This window comes from Fistularia commersonii, chromosome 18, assembly GCF_037954325.1.
Source record: "Fistularia commersonii isolate RoL2024-O1a breed Wild chromosome 18, RoL_Fcom_v1.0, whole genome shotgun sequence".
In the NCBI taxonomy this organism is placed as follows: domain Eukaryota; kingdom Metazoa; phylum Chordata; class Actinopteri; order Syngnathiformes; family Fistulariidae; genus Fistularia; species Fistularia commersonii.
In genome coordinates this window covers 383498-405925 of record NC_141301.1, presented here as the reverse complement: position 1 = coordinate 405925, position 22428 = coordinate 383498, and the positions used below count along the sequence as shown (strand labels likewise).

Sequence of the window (22428 nt, the reverse complement as noted above, 5' to 3'; positions counted from 1 at the left end):
CCCCGCTCTGATTGGCTGGCCTCCGTAGGGGAGGGGCACAGAACCGGAAGTGTCCGGCGCCGTGAGAGACGTCACGGGTGTCAATCCGGAAGAGCGGCGGCGCTAGCGGCCGCTGATTGGCCGAGGGGCCGGAAGAGGCGTGGCCGGCAGGTTCCAGGAAGAGACGGGAAGACATAAACAAATATGGCGGCGCGGCTCCTCCGGACGACGGTTCCGTGATGTCGGCCGCCGGCGGTGTGGGTCCGGGTCCGGGTCCGGGTTCCGGTCCGGACGGAGGGTCCGCGGCGGTCTGGAGGAGACACATCGGCCGGCAGCTCAGACACCGGGACCTGAAGCAGCGGGACAGCTACCAGGACCTGATCCGCCTCTGTACGTACCGGTACCGGTCCCGCCGTGTGTGTGTGTGTGTGTGTGTGTCAAACGTTCGGACAGGTAAGTGACAGGTAGCCGCTGACGTCACGCCGCCAGCAGTGATTGGACAGAATGTGGAGATGGACTTCTTCTTCTTCTTCTTCTTCTTTCGGCTTTTCCCGTTAGGGGTCGCCACAGCGAGTCAACTTTCTCCATCTAACCCTATTCTCTGTATCTTCCTCTCTCACACCAGCTACTTTCATATCCTCTCTCACTACGTCCATAAATCTTCTCTTTGGTCTTCCTCGAGACCTCTTGCCTGGCAGCTCCAATTCCAGCATCCGTCTACCAATATATTCACTATCTCTTCTCTGTACATGACCGAACCATCTCAGTCTGGCTTCTCTGACCTTCTCTCCAAAACTCCAAGAATGTGGAGATGGACGTTTTTCTGAAATTCGAGGTTTTCTGAACGGAGTCTGGTAGAACGGCATGAGCACGGAGACCAGCGTCTCAGGTGTGTGTGTGTGTGTGTGTGGGGGGGGGGGTTAGAAAGTGTTTGTATCTGTGTGAGACAGTGTATATGAACGTGACAATGAATTACTGTGTGCTTGAATGAGTGTGTGTGTGTGTGTGTGTGTGTGTGTGTGTGTGTGTGTGTATGAATGAGTGGAATGTATGTGTGTGACGTTCAGCCAGGTAAGTGACAGGTAGCTGCTGACGTCATGCCGCCCGCAGTGATTGGACAGAATGTGGAGGTTGACATTTTTCTTAAATGAAGCGTTTTCTGAACATCACACACACACACACACACACACACACACACACACACACAAACAGCTGGACCAGGTCTTGTCAGGTTGCACCACCTGTCCTGACAACAGACGGTTCTGCCTGAAGAACCCGAGAGCTCCCAGTCCAGGCAGGAGTGGAGGGTTTCCGTCTCCAGTCACAGACCTGCAGGAAGTCCTGGTGGCCTCTGTGGACGCTTCAGATGTTCATCTGCTGACCTCCAATCAGATGGGATGTCTGTGTGTTCTAGATTCACGGCTGCTGGAGAAGGCCAGTCTGACCTCCGGGATCCTGAGCTCCGTCAGGTAATGGCCGACCTTTGACCCCTCAGCCTGACCCCTCCACATCTGGCTGCACACCCCAGAAGATTACTCCTTCCTCACAGGAGGAATCTGTCAAACACCAGTGTGTGTGTGTGTGTGCAGGAGTCAGCCCAGAGACACGAGCAGCTCCACCTCCTCTCTGATGCTCCAGAAGAACCAGCTGAAGAAGAAGACGGGGGAGGTGGGCCTCCTGCACGCTGAGTTTCCCCCCGAGGGCAGCAGGATCTGACCGCCCTTCCTTCTTCTTCTGTGCTTCCAGTTGGCCTTTGAGGTGGTTGAACTTCAGCAGCAGGAGAAGAAGCGGCAGCTGCAGCTGGAGACTCAGAGCCTCAGGTCAGAAGGACATCTCACTTCCTGTTTCCTTTACATCACTTCCTGCTCTTCTCCACGTCACCTTTTTTTATTAACAAATATATACACAAGTCTGTTTATTCAGGGGAAACACAAATATAATGTATTTAGAACAATCAACAAGCCAAAACACGAGTGTGACCAAAACACTTTATATCCCCTGACACGCTGTCACGCAAAGATTAAACACATTTTTTCAGAATAAATTCAGGTTTAACTGACCCTTATTTTGTCTACAGTCAATTAACTGTAAGAGTAAACAAGAGTAAAGGCCTGTCAGAAATGTATCATTTTACAAATAAAATGAAATAATGGCAAGGAGATGCAATATGAATTTAGCTCAATGGATCTAAAGGAAGAAATGGTATGTTTTTGGGTTTTTCTGCAAGTTTTAAAGATTTTTTTATGTAATTCAAAAGGTAAATTTGGTGGAACATTTTTGCATTCTGTCTTTGTGAATGAAGAATCTGGTCAGACCTAAAATAACATTGACACAGAGTTCATCTATTTTGTTTCCTAAAAGCAAACAAATGTTAGATAGAAAGAAAGAAATTGGTGATAATGTTTCTTTTTTTCTTTTTTTCTTTTTTAATTGAACATAAATAGTATAAAGAGATAAACATATGTACAAACAAACATGACAAGGTAGAATTTAATGTCAATGAATCAACCGGGGACATGAGGACATTTGTTCTGCATGTAATCACTTAACTGTACAAGTTAACAGTGTTAAAGGTTTGTGACAAATGTTTAATGCCAGACGAAAAAGAAAAGAAAATAAAAATAAATAAATGAATGAATTAATTAAAAAAAACAAACATAAATGAATTACAAGCGGAACACAATATGTACTTAACTGAGTGGTTTACAAGGAATCTCAGACCTCAAACTATATTTTTTGGTTTTTGGATTTTTCCATAAGTTTTAAGGATTTTATAATGTAATTCAAAATTGTTTATGAAGAAATTAAAATTTGGGGAACATTTTTGCATTCTGTTTTTGTGAATGAAGAACTTGGCCAGGCCTACAATAACATGGACACAGAGTTCATCTGTTATGTTGCTTAAAAGTAAACCAAATGTTCTATCATCTCTTGAGAAGGAAACTGGTGACGATGGAAAATTATCTTTAACCCATTTTTGAGTTTTAGCCCAAAAGGCCTGTAGTTTTTCTTATGAGAAAAATCTATGGTCAGTGGTTTCAATGTTGTCTTCACAAAATGTACAAATATTATCTTCAAAAGTAAAGCGTCCCCTCAATAATTCCTTAGATGGATAGATGTCATTCATCATCTAGAAGTGGGTCTCTTTTGCCTCGGGGGGTATGGGGAGAGTCAGATACATAGTTCAAAGCCTGGCAATCCATTCCTTATCAAATTGATTTCAAATATTATTTTTGTTTTGACGTCCAGGGAATAAGTTTCCTGTGAAACATGTCCTAATAAAGGAGTTGCTGCACTTTCTGTCCAGAATTGAGGTTCCCTGGAGTGATAGTCGGGGTGACTGTGGTTGTACGGTTCGGGGCGTCATTATATCTTTGGTCAGGAGATGATGGAAATTTAAGTCCATGTATATTTAGTCGACTTCCTGTTCCCTCAACCTCACTTCTGGTTTCCTTTCCTTTTCCAAACTTTATTGAACCAACTAACACACCTGGTGGTATCACAGGATGTCTTGTCGAGTTCGGTGTTTTTTCAAGAGGCCAAATTGTCTCAACGCAAACCGACACCTCTTTGTTTTCCCAAACGTGTGGTCACCTCCACGGAGACCTTTCCTTCAGCCGCTCTGGAGTTTGGTCCATGACCACAACCCTTGTCCTGGACACCATGTCCTTCCAGCGCCAGAAGAAGGCCTGGTCATGTGCTTTCGACAGGATGGTCACCGGATGTCCATCTGTCGTCTCCCGTCTTGAAGCCTCACCTCGGGCGGATGTCGGTCAGAGTGCTTCTTCTGCTCCGGTCTCAGTCCAACCTTCTGTCCGTCAGGCTGGAGGAGGCGGAGTCTCGGCTGGCGGCGGCCCGTCGCGAGCGCCGCTTCCTGCGGGGTCGGGCGGAGGAGGTCCGGGAGGAGAACCGGTCGCTGAAGGAACGCTACGACGCCCTGCTGGAGCGCCAGAAGGGGGAGGAGTCCAGGCTGAGGGCGGAGAAGATCCGGGAGGCTCGTCTGCTGGACGCCATGATCCACCCCAAGCAGCAGGCCGCCGCCCGCGTCAACATCCGCAACGAGCGGCGCTCCAGGTGGACGTGCGCTCGCCTCCGGACGGCGAGGAACTTGAGGAGAAGAAGACGGCCGGCCTTCTCATTCTTCTCTTGTGTTTCCACCAGAGTGCGTGAGGCTCACCTGCAGAGGGAGCTGCAGGCCGCCGCCAGGTCAAAGGTCGCCATCGACAGGTAACCCAGCAGGAGCCAGAAGGTCCGGCTTCTTCTCCTTAGGGCCGCTCTTCACAAGGGTCTCCACATCTCCTGCCTCCATCTCACACCATCTACCTTCCCGTCCTCTTCCCCTCCATCCATGAACCTCCTCTCTGGTCCTCCTCCAGACCTCCTCCTCCACAGATCTTCTCCGTCCACGTCCAAACCATCTCAGTGTGACTTTATCTTCAGAGCATCTACCGTGCGCTGTCCTTCTGATGGACTCCTTCCTGATCCTCTCCGTCCTCCTCACTCCTAAAGAGGAACCTCCACACCTTCACCTCCGCCTCCCGTCCTGCTCTCGCCTCCCTGCTTTTCTTTTCCTTCTAGCTTTTCTCCACCCGTTCCAACCCGCTTGCACTGGTTCCTCCACCTCTTCTCCACCCTCTTCCACCTTCTCCATCTCCTCAGCGTTCCTCAAGGGGTTCCTCTCCTTCACACACATGTATTGCTGACCTTCATCCCTCTGCTCGCTCCTCTCACTTCTCATCATCTGGTTCCTGTCTAGCCTCCTCTGTCCGTCACCATAGCAACAAGACAAGCCAAACATGAAACGGTATTTTAAAGTTCTCATTGGTCAGACAGCCGACCATCGGCATCTCCGTCCGTCCGCAGGACGCTCCGCCTCTTACTGTGGCGGCGCCGTCCGGGCAGGAAGTCAAACGTGAGGATGTTTGTGTTTCAGCTCGCTCAGCGCTCCGACCTCCAGATCTTCGTCCCCCAGGAACCCGCCCCCCGAGAGGAGCCGCCCCCGACTCGTCAGGTGAGGCTCCGCCCCCGCGGCGTCCGTAGACCCCCGACGGCGGATCCTCTCACGGCTCGTCCGTCTCCTCAGGTCGTCCTCTGTGACGTTGCCAAGGATCCTGACCTCCTTCAGAGGGATGTTTGAGTGAGTTCATGGTCAGAGGGACGAAACAGCATGGAGGGCAGGAGGTAGAAGGGTACAGCAGGGAAACAGGAGGCCTCTGGAGGCAGCCAGGCTACACCGGGGCGCAGCAAGGGAAGCAGGGTACATGGCTGGGTGTGGAACTAATAGAGGTGAACCCAAAGAAGCTCGGTATCTGCTTTGGGAGTGTCTTGGAATACCAAGGGAGAGGGTTTGGAGTTATTAAAATGTGAGATGTTTACTAACCTCAAGTACCGTGGGAACTCTGAGGTTTCACAACTGTTAGCAAGGTGGGAGTACTGCAAGGTGGGAGTACTGCAAGGTGGGAGTACCGCAAGGTGGGAGTACTGCAAGGTGGGAGTACTGCAAGGTGAGAGTACTGCAAGGTGGGAGTACTGCAAGGTGGGAGTACTGCAAGGTGAGAGTACTGCAAGGTGGGAGTACTGCAAGGTGGGAGTACTGCAAGGTGGGAGTACTGTGGAGCCTTTTAGAACTAACGCTACTCACTCAACTCTTCGGTGACCTTTGGGAACACGGTCAGGATACTTGAAGCTCGTTGCCGTCGGAAAAAACTAACGGGTGTCTGCGGGGCGGTCGGGACTTGTATGACTTCCTCTGTGGGAACACCAAGGAAGGTGTCACCTCTGGGAACCAGAAGGTCTCTGAGGTCTCTGTGATCTGTGGGGCGTCTGGCAACCGGAGGGACAGTTTTGTGCTTTTGTGACAATCTTTTGGGAGCTCTGGGTGGAAGCCAACCGTCAGTCGTGGGTGTGTGATGTCACAGGAAGAGGCGGGGCCGCTCCTTCTGCAGTCTGGAGGAGGACCAGCTGTGTCCCGTCCGAGTCTGTGGCTCCGCCAGAGTTCCTGCTCGGGCCCTCCAGGTTCTGGTAAGGAACGCCGCTGTGCCCGAGCGCCACCGTGCCCGAGCGCCGCCGTGCGCACGCCGCAGCCGGCGGCGTGAAGAGCTTCCTGGGAGATGAAGTGCTGACGCTCCACAGGAGGCCCACGAGGAAGGCATCAATGCGGTGAGGTTCAGCTGCAACTCCGCCCTGCTGGCGACGGGAGGGACGGACCGCGTCATCAAGCTGTGGGAGGTCCGAGCAGGTACGCCGCCGCCGCCGCCGCCGCCGCTCACCCGTCGGTCTACACGTCACATGACCCGGCTACGACCTCATCAGGAATGATGACGCATCGGACGACTCTGGACGGCAGCACGGAGGGCATCACCTGCGTGGACTTCGACCCCACCGTGAGTAAACACCCGGTGGGCCTCGACCCCTGACCTCTGACCTCTGACCCCTGACCTCTGACCTCCGACGCTGCCGCTCTTCCAGGGTTTGAGGATCATCGCCGCTTCCTACGACAAGTCGGCCATTTTGTGGCGCATGGATGACTCCGTACCCAAAGTAACCACCGTCCTGGCTCGTCCTCATCCACCCCATCTGTGTGTGTGTGTGTGTGTGTGTGTGTGTGTGTGTGTGACTCACCAGTGTGTGTGTGTGTGTGTGTGTGTGTGTGTGTGTGTGTGTGTGTGTGCCAGCTGACTCTGACAGGCCACAGGAGGAAGGTGACCTCAGCCAGGTTCAGCAGCCTCCACCAGGTGGTGACGGGCAGCGCCGACGGCACCGTCCGGCTGTGGGACCTTCAGAGGGCCGCCTGTAGGAGCTCCTGAGCGGCGTGACCTTCTGGCCATGGATCTGCTGTCGGGTTGGTCTAACCTGGTGTCTGCATGTCCAGGTGTGCAGAAGGTGGAGGTGGGCTCCTTCTGCAGCGACCTGGTCTGCTCCGAGAACTGCATCGTCAGCGGACACTTTGACGGCCTCATCAGAGTCTGGGACACCAGGTGGTGACACCTTTATCAACCATCCCTTTATCATCATCCTTTCTTCATCATCATCTCTTCATCTTCTTCATCTTCATCTCTTCATCATCCATCTGCCCTTCATCTCTGCTCTGCAGTGTTTGTCATTTCATCAGTGTTCACGTCTTCATCCTTTCCTCATGAATCCTCCTCTTCGTCGTCTCTAATTCCGTTACCATGACGCCGCTCCTCCGTGTCAGACCGCCCATCGTCCTCTGTTGCCTAGCAACGGCTCAGCCCGCACCGCCCCCCCCATCCTGTCCGAGGGACCCGAGCCGCCGGTGATTGACACCTGTGTCGGCCAATCGCAGACAAGTGTTTGTTTCTGCCGCGCATTTGACGGGCAGTTGTCCTTCACAGTGTTTTGGTGTGAAGACACACACACACACACACACACACACACACACACACACACACACACACACACTGCAGTCAATAGGTTGTGATCATCCTGTGATCAAGAATCGTTCTTATTGTATTGCAGTGCGTGTGTGTGTGTGTGTGTGTGTGTGTGTGTGTGTGTGTGTGTGTCTCATGAAGGGGTTACTAAGCTAATGAGGAGGTCAATAATGAGTGTATCCTGTGCTGCGTTCAGGGCCGCCGGCTGCATCCAGGAAATCCCAGCTCCGGGTAAAGTCACGTCTCTGGACATCAGCTCCGACCACCGCCAGCTGCTCAGCTGTTGCCGTGACGACAGCCTCCAGCTGGTGGACCTGCGGACCCAGAACCTGCAGAGCTTCAGGTGGACCGCCTCCCTCTGGCCCCGCCCCCTCCTCCGGGCGCCGCGCTTTCCTTTCCGCCTCTAACGCCTCGCCGCCTTCCCGTTCCAGAGCCGACGGCTTCAGCTGCGGCAGCGACAGCACCAAGGCCGTCCTCAGGTGAGCCCTGAACGCCACCTGGCGCCGCAGGAGGTCCTGAGGGGACGTCCTCCCGGGACGCTCCAGATCCAGGTCCTGAACCTGCAGGAGGTCCAGGAGCAGCAGGAGGAGGAGGAGGAGGAGAGACGGACGAGAGGCCGGTTTATTTCCTCCGCGGGGAGAGATGAGAATAGTAAGGGGTGGTTTCCATGGCGACAGCAGGAAAACCCACCTCTCTGACAGGAACATAGACATCTTCATGTGTTTCCGTCCTCGTCGTCTTCATGATCATCAGTGCTTGGTGTCTCCGAGGTCGGAGATCAGTCTCCTCCCAGAGGAGAGGCGCCGAAGCTCCTTCACAATAAAAGCCTCTGACAAGACACACACACACACACACACACACACGTCTCAGACCTCCTGTAGGTGTGAAGGTCCCGCGGCCTGAGGGACCTTCTCACCGGTTCCTCCTGTGTCTCCTCAGCCCGGACGGCCTGTTCCTGGCGGGCGGCTCGGCGGACGGCGCCGTCTACATCTGGAAGGTGTCCAGCGGCTCCCTGGAGACCCGCCTCCCGGACAGGCACAGGTGACCTCCTGGAGGCTCCGGGACGGCTCCTCAGGGCCTCCTGGAGACTGAAGGTCCTCTGCTCCCGCAGGTCCTCCATCGGCGCCGTGTCCTGGTCCTTGTCGGGCGAGTACGTGGTGAGCGTGGACAAGAGCCGGCGGGCCGTCCTCTGGAGCGACATGTGACGGCGCTCCTGGAAGAGGCTTCGCTCTCCGGACGACGTCTTCTGTTCTCCACCAGCGTTCTGGACCAAAGGGAAGATATTTATTGACCATGAAAGCTGTAACAGACTTTAACCCGTCCCGCCCGCAGCGTGAGCCGAGCCGGCGGCAAAGAGGGGAACCGGTTCCTTCTCCCGGCCTTTGAGAACCTTCTGGTCCCGCGGGGGAGTTAGCGGCTAGCTAGCGGAGCCGCTGAGTCGGGACCGGAGCAGAAGAACCGGCCCGGCCTCCTGGGCCACCTGCTTCCCTGTCCTTCTGGTTTTTAATTAAACACACTGACCTTCTGAGGTTGTGTCTGGAGGAGCTCAGCTTCATACCTGCTTCTGAGAGCCGGGAGACGGCGGCTGGTCCTCGGAGCTTCAGACCTGCGGCGGCGAGATGTTTGCTTTGTGCTCTGATTGGTGGAGGCTGCCGGTGGGGGCGTCCTGTGACCTTTGACCTGCTCTACTTCCCGTGGTTCAGGCCGCGGCGCAGGTTCCTGCCGGTCTGAGGTGGAACGCCGAGTCGCCGAGGTCACGTCGTGTCCTGACGAGCTAACGTGCTAACGTGCTAATGTGCTAACGCGCGGCGTCGGCCGAACCTTCATCCCGGCGTGTCAAAGAAAAGTTCCTCCTCTGACGTGGGATCATCTGGCGTGGCTCCTCCGGCGCTTCACGCTTTTTAAAAATACCAGCCGATGACGGCGAGTCCAGGCGCCGCCGGCCGCCGCCGCGCTAATGACGACCGGCCAGCAGCTGCTGCTCCCCGGCCGCCAGATGTGACCTCGCTGCCGCCCCAGAAACATCTCCTGTGGAAAAAGTGAAAGCGGAGCCAGAAGGTCCACGAGAACCCGTCTGCCCTCACCGGGCCGGCGTTCAACCGTCAACCTCCGGGTCGGACGGACCTGGACCAACCAGGCAGGAGGGAGGTCCTCAGAAGCCTGCAGAGACCAGCAGCGTCACAGGGGGTAACGGGAGGGGGAGGGGGAGTGACGGAGGAGGGGTAAGAGGGGAGGGAGGGGTGAGGAGGGGCAAGAGGGGAGGGAGGAGGGGCAGGAGGGGAGGGAGGAGGGGTGAGGAGGGGCAGTAGAGGAGGGAGGAGGGGTGAGGAGGGCGTTAATAGCGGCGCCTCCATCCAGCCGCTCAGTCTGGCATGGATGTTTCCCTCCGCTGACGATCCGTCGGCACGACGACCGCTTCCCGAGAGCTCAGAACATCCTCCCCTCAGTTTCCACGGCGACGGCATCCCTCCGTCGATCCTCCGTCCAGCTGCCGCCGCCTCGACGCCGCCAGGATGGGAGATAAAGGAACGAGGTAGGTTTTATGTATGTGTGTGTGTGTGTGTGTGTGTGTGTGTGTGTGTGTGTGTGTGTGTGTGTGTGTGTGTGTGTGTGTGTGTGTGTGTGTTGCAGGGACACAAAACTGCTGCCACCAATTGTCAGATTTGAGAGCAAAGCCTGAGCTCCATCGACATCCTCTGAAGTGTGTGTGTGTGTGTGTGTGTGTGTGTGTGTGTGTGTGTGTGTGTGTGTGTGTGTGTGTGTGTGTGTGTGTGTGTGTGTTACTGTACCAGGCTGGTGTATGGTGTGTGTTCTGTCAGTCCCTCAAACGCCCCTCAGTTCCGGTCGTAGCTGCGGTTCTGCCCACGGGTCCAGGTTCGTTGTGGCAACACAGGCGTGTGTGTGTGTGTGTGTGTGTGTGTGTGTGTGTGTGTGTGTGTGTGTGTGTGTGTGTGTGTGTGTGTGTGTGTGTGTGTGTTCAAACATTACATAATGTTCTGTCAGAGCGTTGGAAGCGGCGTTGGTCTTGTTTTGAAGCGTTGAGGACGGAGGCGGAGGTTGTTGGTTCTAAATCTGTCGGTGGCAGGAGGAGGTTCTGACCTGAGCAGAACCTCAGGGAAGATCTGACCTCAGATGTTGGTCGTTTCATCCACCGATGGTTTAAGAACCCGTGGGGGAACGATCGAAAAAGAATTGGGCGGGAGATCATTGAAGAATCATCGGCGCCTGGTCGGAGAACCCGGCGGAAGGAGGAGGAACCCGTGGGGAACCTGGTGGAACCGGGCGGTCTGAGAACCTCGGCTCTGAATCCTGATGTCTTTCCTGACGAGAAGAACCCAACTCTAGGAACTGAACTCAGGAAGGACGGGAACCCATGTGAGCGCACGACCTGCAGGTGCTTCACGGAAACAATGACATCATCGGCGTATCGAGACGACCTCGCCGACCGGCGCTAGCGTTAGCGGGCGGCTCAGCTCGGTCTTCCTCACGTTCTTCAACTCCAGAAGAAGCAGCGCCGATCAGAGTTGGAGAAGGTCGGTCCTCCAGGATGGCGGCGTGACTGCGTCTCCGGGTTCCAGAAGAATCCGTCCATCTCAGATCGGCCTGTCGGAAACAAACGCCGGTTGCTAACGGAGCCGCCAGCCATGCGGTTGCAACACGCCCGTTAGCTCTCGTGCTAATGCTAAGTGCTCCGACGTCCGCGATGTATCTGGTGGTGCTTTTCTGAGGAACATCTCTGAGCGAACGGATGACGCAGCAGGAAGTCGTCCATTTCTCCACCTTCAGGAAGGTCAAAGGTCGCAGCTCTTAGCAGGCGGGTGGCTGATGGTGTGTTTATTGGCCCCAAGAGGTCAATAACCCGGAGTGTGTGTTTCTGCACGCCGCCGCTGGAAGGCAGCGGCGGGGATTGATCGACGGGAAGCGAGCAGATGTTCCTCAGACCAGAGGTCCAGTCCGTGGACTCCTCGTCTGGAGGTCCGAGTCCCTTCCAGGACCAGAGGCGGGTCTGGTCTCGCCCGCCGGACCAAGACGACACCGAACGCCGCTGGGCGTGGAAGCACTCCAGCTGTCAATCATTGGAACAGCCAATCAAACTGCTGCATCTCCAGGAAGCTCCTTCCTGGAGATGAATCTTCAGAAGGGTTCTTCTTCCTTCTGGTTCCTCCTGACGGAGACGCCTGGCAGCAGGGCAGGGTGGAGCTGCTCCAGGTGCACCAGCAGAGGGGAAGGAGACGTCCTGTAGACCCACTGAGGTGGATCCAGATCCTAGAAGGTCCAGGTTCTGATCGGATGAAGGAACGGGAACCGGCGGGTGTTTGGTCTTGGTGCAGGTTCTCCTTCCGTGTGGAGGAGGTTCTCCTGAGAACCCTGTGCTGATGGAACCGCAGAACAGCAGGAACATTCACTGGGCTGCCGGGTTCTCCTGCTTCTAGAACCTTCTCCTGAGGAGCCTCCATCTGCAAGAGGGTGGGTTTCATTTTATTGTCAAGAAGCCACACACACACACACACACACACACACACATTAACACACAGTCACATGTTCTCTCACAAACACGTGTGCACATACACACATTCATACAAACACACACATACATGATCACTGTCTTACAAACACACACACACATTCACATGTTCTCTCACAAACACATGTATGCACACACACATTCACACAAACACAGATGCACACATACATGATCACTTTCTTACACACACACACACACACACACCCCAGGAGGTCAGCAGAAGTTAGCTGATGGCGTCTGTGAACCAGCCAGTTGTCCTCCTTCCTCCCGTCCGAGGGTGTTTGAAGGCGGCGCCGGGGTGTGGTGACCTTTGACCCCGGAGCGGCGGCCCGTCCGGAGCTCCATCCCATCATGCCGCTCCGGGTTCCACACTGACCCTCTTTCAGGACATCAGCTGGCGGCTCTGAATGCGGCGCCGCGCCGTTAGCAGCATGCTAATGAGGCGGCAGCCATTCAGAGCAGCCGAGGTCACTTCCTGTCTGACCGCCCGCCGTTCTGCCCTGAATGTAAAGAATCCACAGACCTGCAAACATCTTCCAGCTTCTTGTCCTCACGCTCCGAGGCCAGCCTTCAACTAGCAGCTCCTCACAGCAGCTTCTCCAGAACCCAAGGTGCCCTCCAGGTGTTCTTCAGGTGTTCTTCAGGGGTTCTTCAGGAAGAAGCCCAGGTCCTCACCTTCAGCTCATCTCATGTACCTTTGGATTCGGGGTCACTTTCAGGCTGCTGATTGGTTGTCAGTTGGGTGTTTGTTGGTTTGTGTGTCTGTTGTGTGTGTGTGTGTGTGTGTGTGTGTGTGTGTGATGTTTATGTAGTGTATGGGTCTGGTGTTTATGTGTTGTGTGTGTGCGTGTGTGTGTGATGTCTATGTTGTGTGTGTGTGTGTGTGATGTTTATGTTGTGTGTGTGATGTTTATGTTGTGTGTGTGTCTGGTGTTTATCTGTTGTGTGTGTTGTGTGTGTGTGATGTCTATGTTGTGTGTGTGTGTGTGTGTGTGTGTGTGTGTGTGTGTGTGATGTTTATGTTGTGTGTGTGTGTGTGGTGTCTGTTGTGTGTGTGTGTGATGTTTATGTTGTGTGTGGGTCTGGTGTTTATCTGTTGTGTGTGTTGTGTGTGTGTGATGTCTATGTTGTGTGTGTGTGTGTGTGTGTGTGTGTGTGTGTGATGTTTATGTTGTGTGTGTGTGTGTGATGTCTATGTTGTGTGTGTGTGATGTTTTTGTGTGTGTGTGTGTGTGTGATGTCTATGTTGTGTGTGTGTGATGTTTTTGTGTGTGTGTGTGTGTGTGTGTGATGTTTATGTTGTGTGTGTGTGTGTGATGTCTATGTTGTGTGTGTGTGTGTGTGTGATGTCCATGTTGTGTGTGTGTGTGTGTGTGTGTGTGTGTGATGTCCATGTTGTGTGTGTGTGTGTGTGATGTCTATGTTGTGTGTGTGTGTGTGTGTGTGTGATGTCCATGTTGTGTGTGTGATGTTTATGTTGTGTGTGGGTCTGGTGTTTATCTGTTGTGTGTGTTGTGTGTGTGTGATGTCTATGTTGTGTGTGTGTGTGTGATGTTTATGTTGTGTGCGGGTCTGGTGTTTATGTGTTGTGTGTGTGCGTGTGTGTGTGATGTCTATGTTGTGTGTGTGTGTGTGTGTGTGTGATGTTTATGTTGTGTGTGTGTGTGATGTCTATGTTGTGTGTGTGTGTGTGTGTGTGTGTGTGATGTCCATGTTGTGTGTGTGTTATGTCTATGTTGTGTGTGTGTGTGATGTCCATGTTGTGTGTGTGTGTGTGTGTGTGTGTGTGTGTGATGTCCATGTTGTGTGTGTGTGTGTGTGATGTCTATGTTGTGTGTGTGTGTGTGTGTGTGTGTGTGTGTGTGTGTGTGTGTGTGTGTGGTGTGTGCAGGCCAGAGGTTGTAATGGGTCTAATAACAGCAGGAACTCCCCGGAGCTCCGGTGTTTCCGGCGCCGATGCTGCTGATGGATGAAGGTCCAGCCTGGAGAAGATGAGCGCTAATGGAGCAGCTGTGGCTAATTTATGAGCCGGGGGGGAGAGAGGCAGGAAACTGCTGAGGAGGAGGAGGAGAAGAATAAGGAGAAGAAGGAGAAGAAGGAGAAGAAGGAGAAGAAGGAGAAGGAGAAGGAGAAGGAGAAGAAGAAGAAGAAGAAGAAGAAGAAGAAGAAGAAGAAAAAGAAGAAGAAGAAGAAGAAGGACACTCCTTTGTATTCCTGCATGTTTACACTTCCATTGTCGGAGGAAACCCGGGTGCTCGTAGATGAACGTGCAGAAAGAACCTCTGTGCACGTCACTACTCGGATACTCTGATACTGGAGTACTCGGATACTGGAGTACTCGGGTACTGGAGTACTGGAGCAGCGTCTCGGGGGAGCGGATGGAAGATCGATCCGGATCCTTCTGACTGAACTGCTGTCGTCTCTCATTTCAGAGTCTTCAAGAAGGCGAGTCCCAACGGGAAGGTCAGTCCTCCTTCTGCTCCTCTCCATCTCCATCTCCATCTCCATCTTCTTCTTCTTCTTCCTCTTCTCGATCCAGACCTCCAGGAGGTTGTGATCCAGGAGGATCTCCGCAGCAGACCCAGACCCCCCCGCTCGCCGTCCTCTCCGATTGTTCGCCGGGGGGTCCGGTCTCCTGGCAGGAACGAGGGATGAGATGATGTCCTTCTGGCCTTCAGAAGAAGGACTCAGTTTGCTTTGTGGCGGCAGGAAGTCGTGGCTCTACTTCCTGCCGATCGGCCGAATGTCTGTTCTGGCGGCTGATTGGCTCTTTGTGCCCCCAGCTGACCGTCTACCTGGGGAGGCGGGACTTCGTGGACCACGTGGACCTGGTGGAACCTGTGGGTGAGACAACTTTCCTTCTTCTGCGGTTCCGACCGGTGGAGGCGGATGGCGGCCTCCTGATGATGCGGTGACTCCTCCCTCCTGCAGACGGCGTCATCCTGATCGACCCCGAGTACCTGAAGGAGAGGAAAGGTGAGGGAGCAGCTCGGTTGGACTCAGAGGAGACCAGGAGAAGAACCTGGTCTCACCACCTGAATCATCTGACCGTACTCACCGACCCACCGTCCAGGGATGAACCTCCATCTGTCATGCAGAAGAGCTGAGATGTTCCACCTCGGTTCTTGGGTCATTTCAGCAAAGTACCCTCGGGTCCTCCTTCACCGACTGGTTGTTCCAGGAGGTGTTGAGGTGCCTCGGGGAAACATCTCGGCGCCTCCGTTCGTTCCCCGTCGGGTGAAGCCTCCTGAGAAGAGCCCTTGGTTCAGACGTCTTCTCTCCGCAGTGTTCGTCACCCTCACCTGCGCCTTCCGCTACGGCCGGGAGGACCTGGACGTTCTGGGCCTGACCTTCCGGAAGGACTTGTTTGTGGCCAACGTCCAGGCGTTTCCTCCGCTGCCGGAGGAGAAGAAGACTCTGACCCGTCTGCAGGAACGCCTGATCAAAAAGCTGGGCGAGCACGCCTACCCCTTCACCTTTGAGGTACGGACGCCGAAAACACCTCCTCCTTCCATCTGGAACCTTCCTGACTTCCCGTCAGTCCTCCTCTGATCTGATGGTACGACAGACGCTCCCTGGAGGCGGCGAAGGCAACGCCTCGATGGTTCACGTCAAGACGTTGCCTTCGCCGCCTCCAGAAGCTGTGGTAGATGTGAGTGTGTGAAGGTGTTGTGACGGTGTTGCTGTTGCTGTGCTTCCAGATCCCCCTGAACCTGCCCTGCTCCGTCACCCTGCAGCCGGGCCCCGAGGACACCGGGAAGGTACCCGCCCTCCCTTTCCTTCTCCTGGCAGAAGCTTGCGAGGCTGAACCCTGTTCTCCTGCTCCCTGCGTCACCAGGCCTGCGGCGTGGACTTCGAGGTCAAGGCCTTCTGTGCAGAGAGCGTGGAGGAGAAGATCCACAAGCGGTAAGAGGTCCGGGGGAGGCGGGTCCTGCAGGTCCTGCGGGTCCTGCGGGTCCTGTGGGTCCGGCGGGTCCGGCGGGTCCTGCGGGTCCTGCGGGTCCGGTCTGACCGGGCGTCTCTCCGCCGGCAGGAATTCGGTGCGGCTGGTGATCCGGAAGGTTCAGTACGCTCCGGAGAAGCCGGGGCCGCAGCCCACGGCCGAGACCACCAGGCAGTTCCTGATGTCGGACAAACCTCTGCACCTGGAGGCCTCGCTGGACAAGGAGGTAACCGGCGGCCGACCGACCGATCCGACCGGGTAGACCTTTATCTGGGCGCCTTCCTGGACCTGCGGATGGCCTGGAACCATGCGGGCCGTCCTGGGAAGTAAACCAGCCAATCGACCTGTAGGATCAGAACAAGAAAACTCCAAGCTGAGGGTGGATTGTCAGTCCGTGAAGAGTCAGACTGAAGGCTGAGGAGAAGGTTCCACCCGCAGAACCTGGACTGGGTGTTAGTCGGAGGTTCGGATGGAGGTCGTCCGCTAAGCGTGTCCCGTCTTTCCCATAGATCTACTACCACGGCGAGCCCATCAGCGTCAACGTCCACGTGACCAACAACACCAACAAGACGGTGAAGAAGATGAAGATCTCAGGTACCCGGTGGAGCCAGCGGGGCGTCCATCGTGGCCTCGGCCCGTTGGCGTCCGTCTCGGTTTCCATCACGGCCTCCACCTTAGGATCCGTCCTGGTGTCCATCTTGGGGTCCATGATGAACTTGATCATGGTCTTCACCTTGAGTCCCATCATGGCGTCACTGACTGTCTGTCTATCTCCACAGTGCGACAGTACGCCGACATCTGCCTCTTCAACACGGCGCAGTACAAGTGTCCCGTGGCCACCGAGGAGTCCGAGTGAGTCACATGACCGGACGGGAATGTATCGCGATGTTCTGGAGTCGTGTTTAAGAACGGGTTCTCCGGTGTTCTCCTACGGAGAGGTTAGACTCCTGCTGTTCCTGGAGGTTCTAGCAAGGGTTTGCTCCACCTGGTGGGTTTTTTTTCGGGTTCCTTTCGTTTCATTCAGCCGGTTCCTGTGTTTTAAAGAGAAGAAGTGAAGGATTCTGTCAAAAGACAGAAGGTCTGAGGACGGAGGGAGAAGGTCCTCCGGAGCCGATGAGCTCGGCAGTCTTCTGCTCGGCTCCCTCCGACCTCGCCGGTTCCGTCACGGCCTCGGGCGGCGATCAGATCTTCCGCGGTCCCGGTCCTGACCTCCGTTCCTCTCGCCGCAGCGACGTCGTGGCCTCCAGCTCCACCTTCTGCAAGGTCTTCACGCTCACGCCGTTCCTGGCCAACAACCGGGAGAAGCGCGGCCTGGCGCTGGACGGCAAGCTGAAGCACGAGGACACCAACCTGGCCTCCAGCACGCTGTGAGTCCACCGCCGGAGACGCAGAAGATCCCAGGACCAGGGATCCGCTGACCGCCGATTCTGGTCCGCAGGTTACGAGAAGGAGCCAACAAGGAGATCCTGGGCATCATCGTGTCCTACAAGGTGAAGGTGAAGCTGGTGGTGTCCAGAGGCGGGTCAGTATCTCCTCCCGTCCCCGTCCTCTGATCCTGCAGGTCCGGGTTCTGATCCCGGCATTGACGACAGTGACTGTGATCGATCACGTCGATCGGGTTCGATAGCGTTGATAACGGTTGACGGCGCTGCGATTCATAGCGATCGACGTGATCGACGGCATTATTTGTGATCGATACCTTTGATGGCGATGGATCGTCTGAATTGTGATCGACAGCGTCGGTTCTGAGCGACGGCGTCGATCGCGATCGATAGCGTTGATCGTGATTGACAGCGTTGGTGATGACCGATAACGTCGGTCCGCATTAACAGCATTAATGGATCGATGCCATCGATCCGGAGCGACAGCATCCATCGGGATCGATAGCATTGATTCTGAAAGACGGCGTCGATCGGGATTGATATGTTCGATCTCGACTCACAGCATTGATCGGCAGCTGTCATCGATACCGTGACGACTGATGGCATCGATGAATTTTGCCCGCGTCAATTGCGATCGATACCCTCGATCGGATGGATAGCGTCCGTCAGGTTGTTCACGATCGATCGCACCGACGATGAACGACGGCATCGATCACTATCGATCCCCGTGACGGTGACGGACGGTATTGATCAGGACGGGTAGCGTAGTGTGGAACTGAGGTCGTCCTCTGCTGTCTCTTCCAGGCTCCTGGGGGATCTGGCGTCCAGGTAACGCCGAGTCCGGCGCCGAAGGTTCCCGAGCCTCCGAAGGCGCCGGCGTTTGTAACGGGACGCTTTGTTTTGCAGCGACGTGTCGGTGGAGCTTCCGTTCACCCTGATGCACCCGAAGCCTCCGGAGGAGCCTTTCTACCGCGACGGTGACTCCGCCCACCCGCCGCCAACAACCTATTGACTCTGGACGGGATGGTTAGCGTAGCGCTGTGGAACCCGGAGGCGGACCCAGGGGTTCCTTTACCGTCCGGCGGAGTTCGACCGGACGGCGGCGACCGTTTGGGACGCCGACCTCCGGAAGAAGCGCCCGCGAGTCCGATGTTTGTGGCTAAAGCCGGTGTGTCTGTGTTTCAGTGTCGGATGAAGCGCCGATCGACACCAACCTGATCCAGTTCGACACCAAGTAAAGACCTCGTCCTCCAGCCTTTCCTCTTTCCTTCTCGCCTTTTGTTTCCAAATCCATGTTTGAAAAAAGACATTTCATCAAAGCGCGTCCCTGTTATTTTCAAAGTGTCGTGTTTCCCGTCGGCCTCCGAGTCCGTCCGTCCGTCCGTCCGTCCGTCCGTCCATCCGTCCGTCCGTCCGTCCGTCCCTCCCGATCAATAACCCGTCTGCCGCGGTCCATTAAGGACCCGCCTCCTCCCCCGAGGCCCGTCCTTAATGGATCCGGATGCCGGACAGGAAATGGACGACGTCCGGATCCCGTCCGAGGTGTTCGGGGGAAACGGCCGATCTCGCCGCGAGACTTCCGAGTCTTCCGATGCTAAGCTAGGCTAACGGATTCCCCTTGTGGGCTCGGCTCCTCCCTTGTTAGCATGTTAGCATTTCCTTCGCTGCGAGTGTTTGTACCAGGCTAAGCTAACAGCGCTCTCAGCTCCATGTCTGCTTTCTCAGCCCGTCAACATTTTTTCCCACTATTATTTATTACTGTTATGTTTTACTTGAAGCTCTGGCTCTAGAATTTCCTTCGGGATAAATAAAGTTGTTCTTATTCAAATTATTCTTATTCATTCCCGTCCTCTTCTCCTCCCGGCAGCGATGATGACATCATCTTCGAAGACTTCGCTCGCCAGCGGCTGATCGGCGCGAAGGACGAGGAGGACGAGGAGCCGGCGGTTTCCCCGAAGCTGACGGACAGATAGAGGCGTGCGGCGCCGGCGGCGCCGGTGGCGCCGGCGGCGTGCGCGTGAGGTCTTCCCGCCCCTCCTCGCCGCATCAACAAACCTAGAAAATGTCCGTTGTGTTTTCAGTTGGAGCTCCGCCCCTTTCGCGGCCAGCTGGAGCCTGGAAGCGGCGGCGGCGTGACGACCGCCGGCCTCTGCCGTCGTTCCGTTTCGGGCGCCGCGGCTTGTGTTTGTGTCGATGTGTCGTCGTGGTCGAGGGTCCGTGTCCTCGCCGCCATTTTGCCGGTGGCTTCTCGGCGGCTCCGTCGGCGTCGCGACCGAACTGTGAACCCGGGCGAGCCAATCGGGCGCAGGAAGGAGGCCTCATTTGCATGAAACTCATCAATATGATCAATTATCAGTTTGACTATCAGGCCCGTGCGGTGGCGGGCGGGCGACGGGCGGACCGTCCCGCCTCCAAACCCCTCGTCCTGCGGCGGCAAACAAACCTCCACCCGAGGGTTTATTTAAAGGATCTTCGCCGTTCTGCTTCTGGTTCTTTCCTCCTCGTTTTCCGGCTCATCCGACTTTCCGAGCGTTTGTTGTAAATCAGGTTCTGGTCTTGAACTTCCCGCCCGTCTCTGGGATCCACCGGAGCTCCGCTCGCTTTGCATCGTCCATCCTCCAGCCCGCGGCTCAGAGAGAAGCCTCAGAAACCGCTCGACGTTCGACGTTTCCTCCGGCCGGTTTGTCAGATGTGAATCCGGGTTTCCGTGGAAACGTCCGTTCCATGTTGATCACGTCCTCCCGGTCCCTCAGAGAACATCCACCCGCAGAACCCTCCTTAGAACGTCCCACGTGACCAGGCTTTTATTCTCACATGTATATTCCTCAGCATCTTTAATAAAAAAAGGATGTTTACAAACGTGTGTGTGTGTGTGTGTGTGTGTGTGTGTGTGCTTGAAATCCAAGCACATGGTGGATTCCTGCAGAATCTCCTTCAGAGGCAGAAGAAGGAATGTGACAGATAAAGCGAAGTGTGATCGTCATGAAGTGACTGACGGACGGAGAAGGTGTTCTGGAGAAGAACCGAAGGGTTCGTGAGCAGAAAGAAACAACCGGAGACTTTAGATCTCACCTCCATTTTATTGCCATCAAATCTAATGAAACTCTCCTCTTTAGCAAAAGACAGGGTTTTGTTTCTTGAAGGTCATTTCCTGCCCGTCTGACGAGCGAAGCCGCCGATGCCGTGGGCGAGTGCTTGACAACGTTCCTGCTGAAATCAGACGGGACGTCGACCTGGACCTCCTGGACCTTCAAACTCCAGCCGATCCCCGGCCGAGGGCCTCGGGGCGTCTCGGAGGGGCCCGAGGAATGTTTGTGGAACCGTTGGAGAACCTGCACCTGGTTCTTTGGGAGCGTTTTGGACACTTTCGTGACAGGAAGTTAGATCTCTTCAAGTTCCCCTGGAATACTTGGATCCCCCGACCCTGACTGATGCGGAAGATCTTCCCTTAGATGCTCTCCACGCTCTCACACGGGTTCCTCGACGGCCCCTTCGGCACGACGGCCCCCGCCGCTCCGCCGCCGCGCCGCCATGTCAGCGCCGGCGGCGAAGGAGGCGGGCGGCGGCGCTCCTGATCTCTGCGGTGCGGGCGCCGTAGACCAGGGGGTTGAAGGTGGCGGGGAACAGGATGTAGAGGAGGCCCAGCAGGGAGTTGAGGTCGGTGGAGATGGGAATGTGCAGGTTCCGTGACAGGAAGGTGACGCTGCCCACCAGGTAGAAGCTCAGCATGACCATCAGGTGCGTCCCGCAGGTGTGGAAGGCCTTCCGCCGCTCCTCGCTCGCCGCCGCCGCGCGAAGGACGGCGCGCAGGATCTGGACGTAGGAGAAGAAGATGAGGGGGATGTCCAGGCCCACGAAGCAGACGATGACGGCGACGCCGGCGGCGGCGCTGTGCCGCGCGTCGCCGCACGCCAGGCTGACCAGCGCCATGTGGTCGCAGTAACAGTGGCGGATGGCGTTGGAGGCGCAGAAGCGGAGCGAGGACGCCAGGCCCACCAGCGTGGCCATGACGGCGCCGCTGCGCGCCAGCGTGAAGGCCAGCAGCTTGGCGGCGGCGGAGCGGTCCACCAGGGCGGCGTAGCTGAGCGGCCGGCACACGGCCACATAGCGGTCCAGCGCCATGGCGAGCAGCAGCGTGGACTCCACCGAGGACAGGAAGTGCGAGGCGAACATCTGCGCCAGGCAGCCGCCCAGCGTGATGCGGTCGCGGCCCGCCAGCAGCGCCAGCAGCGCGCCGGGCACCACGGCGCTCACGGCGGCGGCGTCCACCGCGCACAGCGCGCCCACCAGCAGGTACATGGGGCTGTGCGGGCGCCGCAGGCGGGCGATGACCAGCAGCAGCAGGAAGTTCCCCAGCAGGGCGCCGGCGTACCAGGTCAGCAGCGGCGCCGCCAGGAGCCACCGCCGCCCAGACAGGGACGGGAAGCCGCGGAACACGAAGACGCCGTGGGACGCGTTGGACGCCACGGAGGAGGTCATCTGAGGAGACATCAGCGCAGCACTGCCACCGGTAGCACTACTAGTACTAGTAGTACTAGTAGTACCAGTAGTACCGGCGGTACTGCTCGTACTGCAGAAGAGCAGACAGGAAACGGACATGGATGTCAGTGGATCCAAACCTTCCACTGGACCCAAAACCCAAAGCAGCTTCTCCTTTCGTCAATAAGCCAATATTGACGATCGATCGTTTTAACTCCTCCCTTAAAATCCCTCGACAACAACAAACAAACTGCATCTGAGAAAACGCTTCAATCTGCTGGCAGTAATTTTACCTTCCGATTGCCTTCGTCCTCCCGATCGATCGGCTCGTCAATATCCAAACATCGAGCCCTCGTTTCCATGGTAACAGCCGAACAGAAAGGCTATAAACGGTGGAAAGACCGCCGTCGATCGGGTGTCGATCGGGGAAGCCGATCGCCCGACGGCCGCCTTCGGGTGCAGCAGATCTGCCGCTCCATTGATCGGCGACCAGAAATCCTGCGTCTCATCCCGACCCTCCTCCGTCTGCAGCCGGTCTTAAAGCCGCAGCTCCGACGTCCCGGCGGGAAAGCGGCCCCTGAACGCGGCGCCGCCCGATTAAATCCAGCCAATCAGAGCCTGAGCCCTCGGGGGGTTTGTTTACAGAAAAACCCTCCGGGGTTCATTTCACCCCAAACTAATTGGTTCCCGATCCGACGGCCTTAACGAGGCTTGTTAAACAAACTC

The 22428-nt window shown here is 55.9% G+C and overlaps 3 protein-coding genes and 1 long non-coding RNA gene across 7 annotated transcripts; 2 read left to right on the top strand and 2 right to left on the bottom strand.

The window, feature by feature from the left end:
* Positions 1-142: 142 nt before the first annotated feature.
* On the top strand, positions 143-8898 carry atg16l2 (ATG16 autophagy related 16-like 2 (S. cerevisiae)). 3 transcript variants are annotated; one of them, XM_086163984.1, is made up of 18 exons: positions 143-369; positions 1394-1448; positions 1569-1647; positions 1726-1799; positions 3802-4053; positions 4141-4206; positions 4913-4990; positions 5063-5116; positions 5898-6000; positions 6112-6217; positions 6292-6362; positions 6448-6519; positions 6654-6771; positions 6851-6956; positions 7570-7716; positions 7805-7852; positions 8313-8414; positions 8485-8898. In XM_086163984.1, exons 1-18 carry the CDS (start codon positions 219-221, stop codon positions 8576-8578), a joined length of 1776 nt encoding a protein of 591 aa, XP_086020110.1. In that variant the 5' UTR covers positions 143-218; the 3' UTR covers positions 8579-8898. The 3 variants fall into 3 exon arrangements, with proteins under 3 accessions (XP_086020110.1, XP_086020111.1, XP_086020112.1); XM_086163985.1 differs by lacking the exon at positions 5063-5116; XM_086163986.1 differs by lacking the exons at positions 7570-7716; positions 7805-7852; positions 8313-8414; positions 8485-8898 and adding an exon at positions 7073-7213.
* LOC147224009 (uncharacterized) lies at positions 7043-8187 on the bottom strand. The gene is made up of 2 exons (XR_015107431.1): positions 8064-8187; positions 7043-7933 (listed from the first exon to the last, which is right to left on the bottom strand). It is a non-coding gene; the product is annotated as an uncharacterized LOC147224009 (long non-coding RNA).
* Positions 8899-9661: 763 nt separating the features above from the next.
* Positions 9662-20082, top strand: arrb1 (arrestin, beta 1). Of its 2 annotated transcripts, XM_086164888.1 has the most exons (16): positions 9662-9906; positions 14331-14361; positions 14682-14742; positions 14830-14874; positions 15185-15381; positions 15600-15659; positions 15737-15804; positions 15932-16067; positions 16351-16435; positions 16621-16693; positions 17071-17208; positions 17280-17363; positions 18028-18051; positions 18130-18200; positions 18409-18457; positions 19091-20082. In XM_086164888.1, the coding sequence occupies exons 1-16, from the start codon at positions 9887-9889 to the stop codon at positions 19194-19196; spliced, it is 1248 nt and encodes a 415-aa protein (XP_086021014.1). In that variant the 5' UTR covers positions 9662-9886; the 3' UTR covers positions 19197-20082. The 2 variants fall into 2 exon arrangements, with proteins under 2 accessions (XP_086021014.1, XP_086021013.1); XM_086164887.1 differs by lacking the exon at positions 9662-9906 and having other exon boundaries at positions 11860-14361; positions 14830-15381.
* Positions 20083-20295: 213 nt separating this feature from the next.
* Positions 20296-22379, bottom strand: LOC147224006 (olfactory receptor 52K2-like). The gene has a single exon (XM_086164889.1). The coding sequence runs from the start codon at positions 21820-21822 to the stop codon at positions 20758-20760; it is 1065 nt and encodes a 354-aa protein (XP_086021015.1). The 5' UTR covers positions 21823-22379; the 3' UTR covers positions 20296-20757.
* Between the last annotated feature and the right edge of the window lie 49 nt (positions 22380-22428).

Coding starts and splice junctions, on each gene's coding strand:
- atg16l2 (XM_086163984.1), top strand. CDS start 219: ATGTCGGCCGCCGGCGGTGTGGGTCCGGGTCCGGGTCCGGGTTCCGGT. Junction 1,648..1,725: donor TGAAGAAGAAGACGGGGGAG/GTGGGCCTCCTG, acceptor CTGTGCTTCCAG/TTGGCCTTTGAGGTGGTTGA. Junction 1,800..3,801: donor CTGGAGACTCAGAGCCTCAG/GTCAGAAGGACA, acceptor TCTGTCCGTCAG/GCTGGAGGAGGCGGAGTCTC.
- arrb1 (XM_086164887.1), top strand. CDS start 14,974: ATGAACCTCCATCTGTCATGCAGAAGAGCTGAGATGTTCCACCTCGGT. Junction 18,052..18,129: donor CTGGGGGATCTGGCGTCCAG/GTAACGCCGAGT, acceptor TTTGTTTTGCAG/CGACGTGTCGGTGGAGCTTC. Junction 18,458..19,090: donor CTGATCCAGTTCGACACCAA/GTAAAGACCTCG, acceptor TCCTCCCGGCAG/CGATGATGACATCATCTTCG.
- LOC147224006 (XM_086164889.1), bottom strand. CDS start 21,822: ATGTCCGTTTCCTGTCTGCTCTTCTGCAGTACGAGCAGTACCGCCGGT.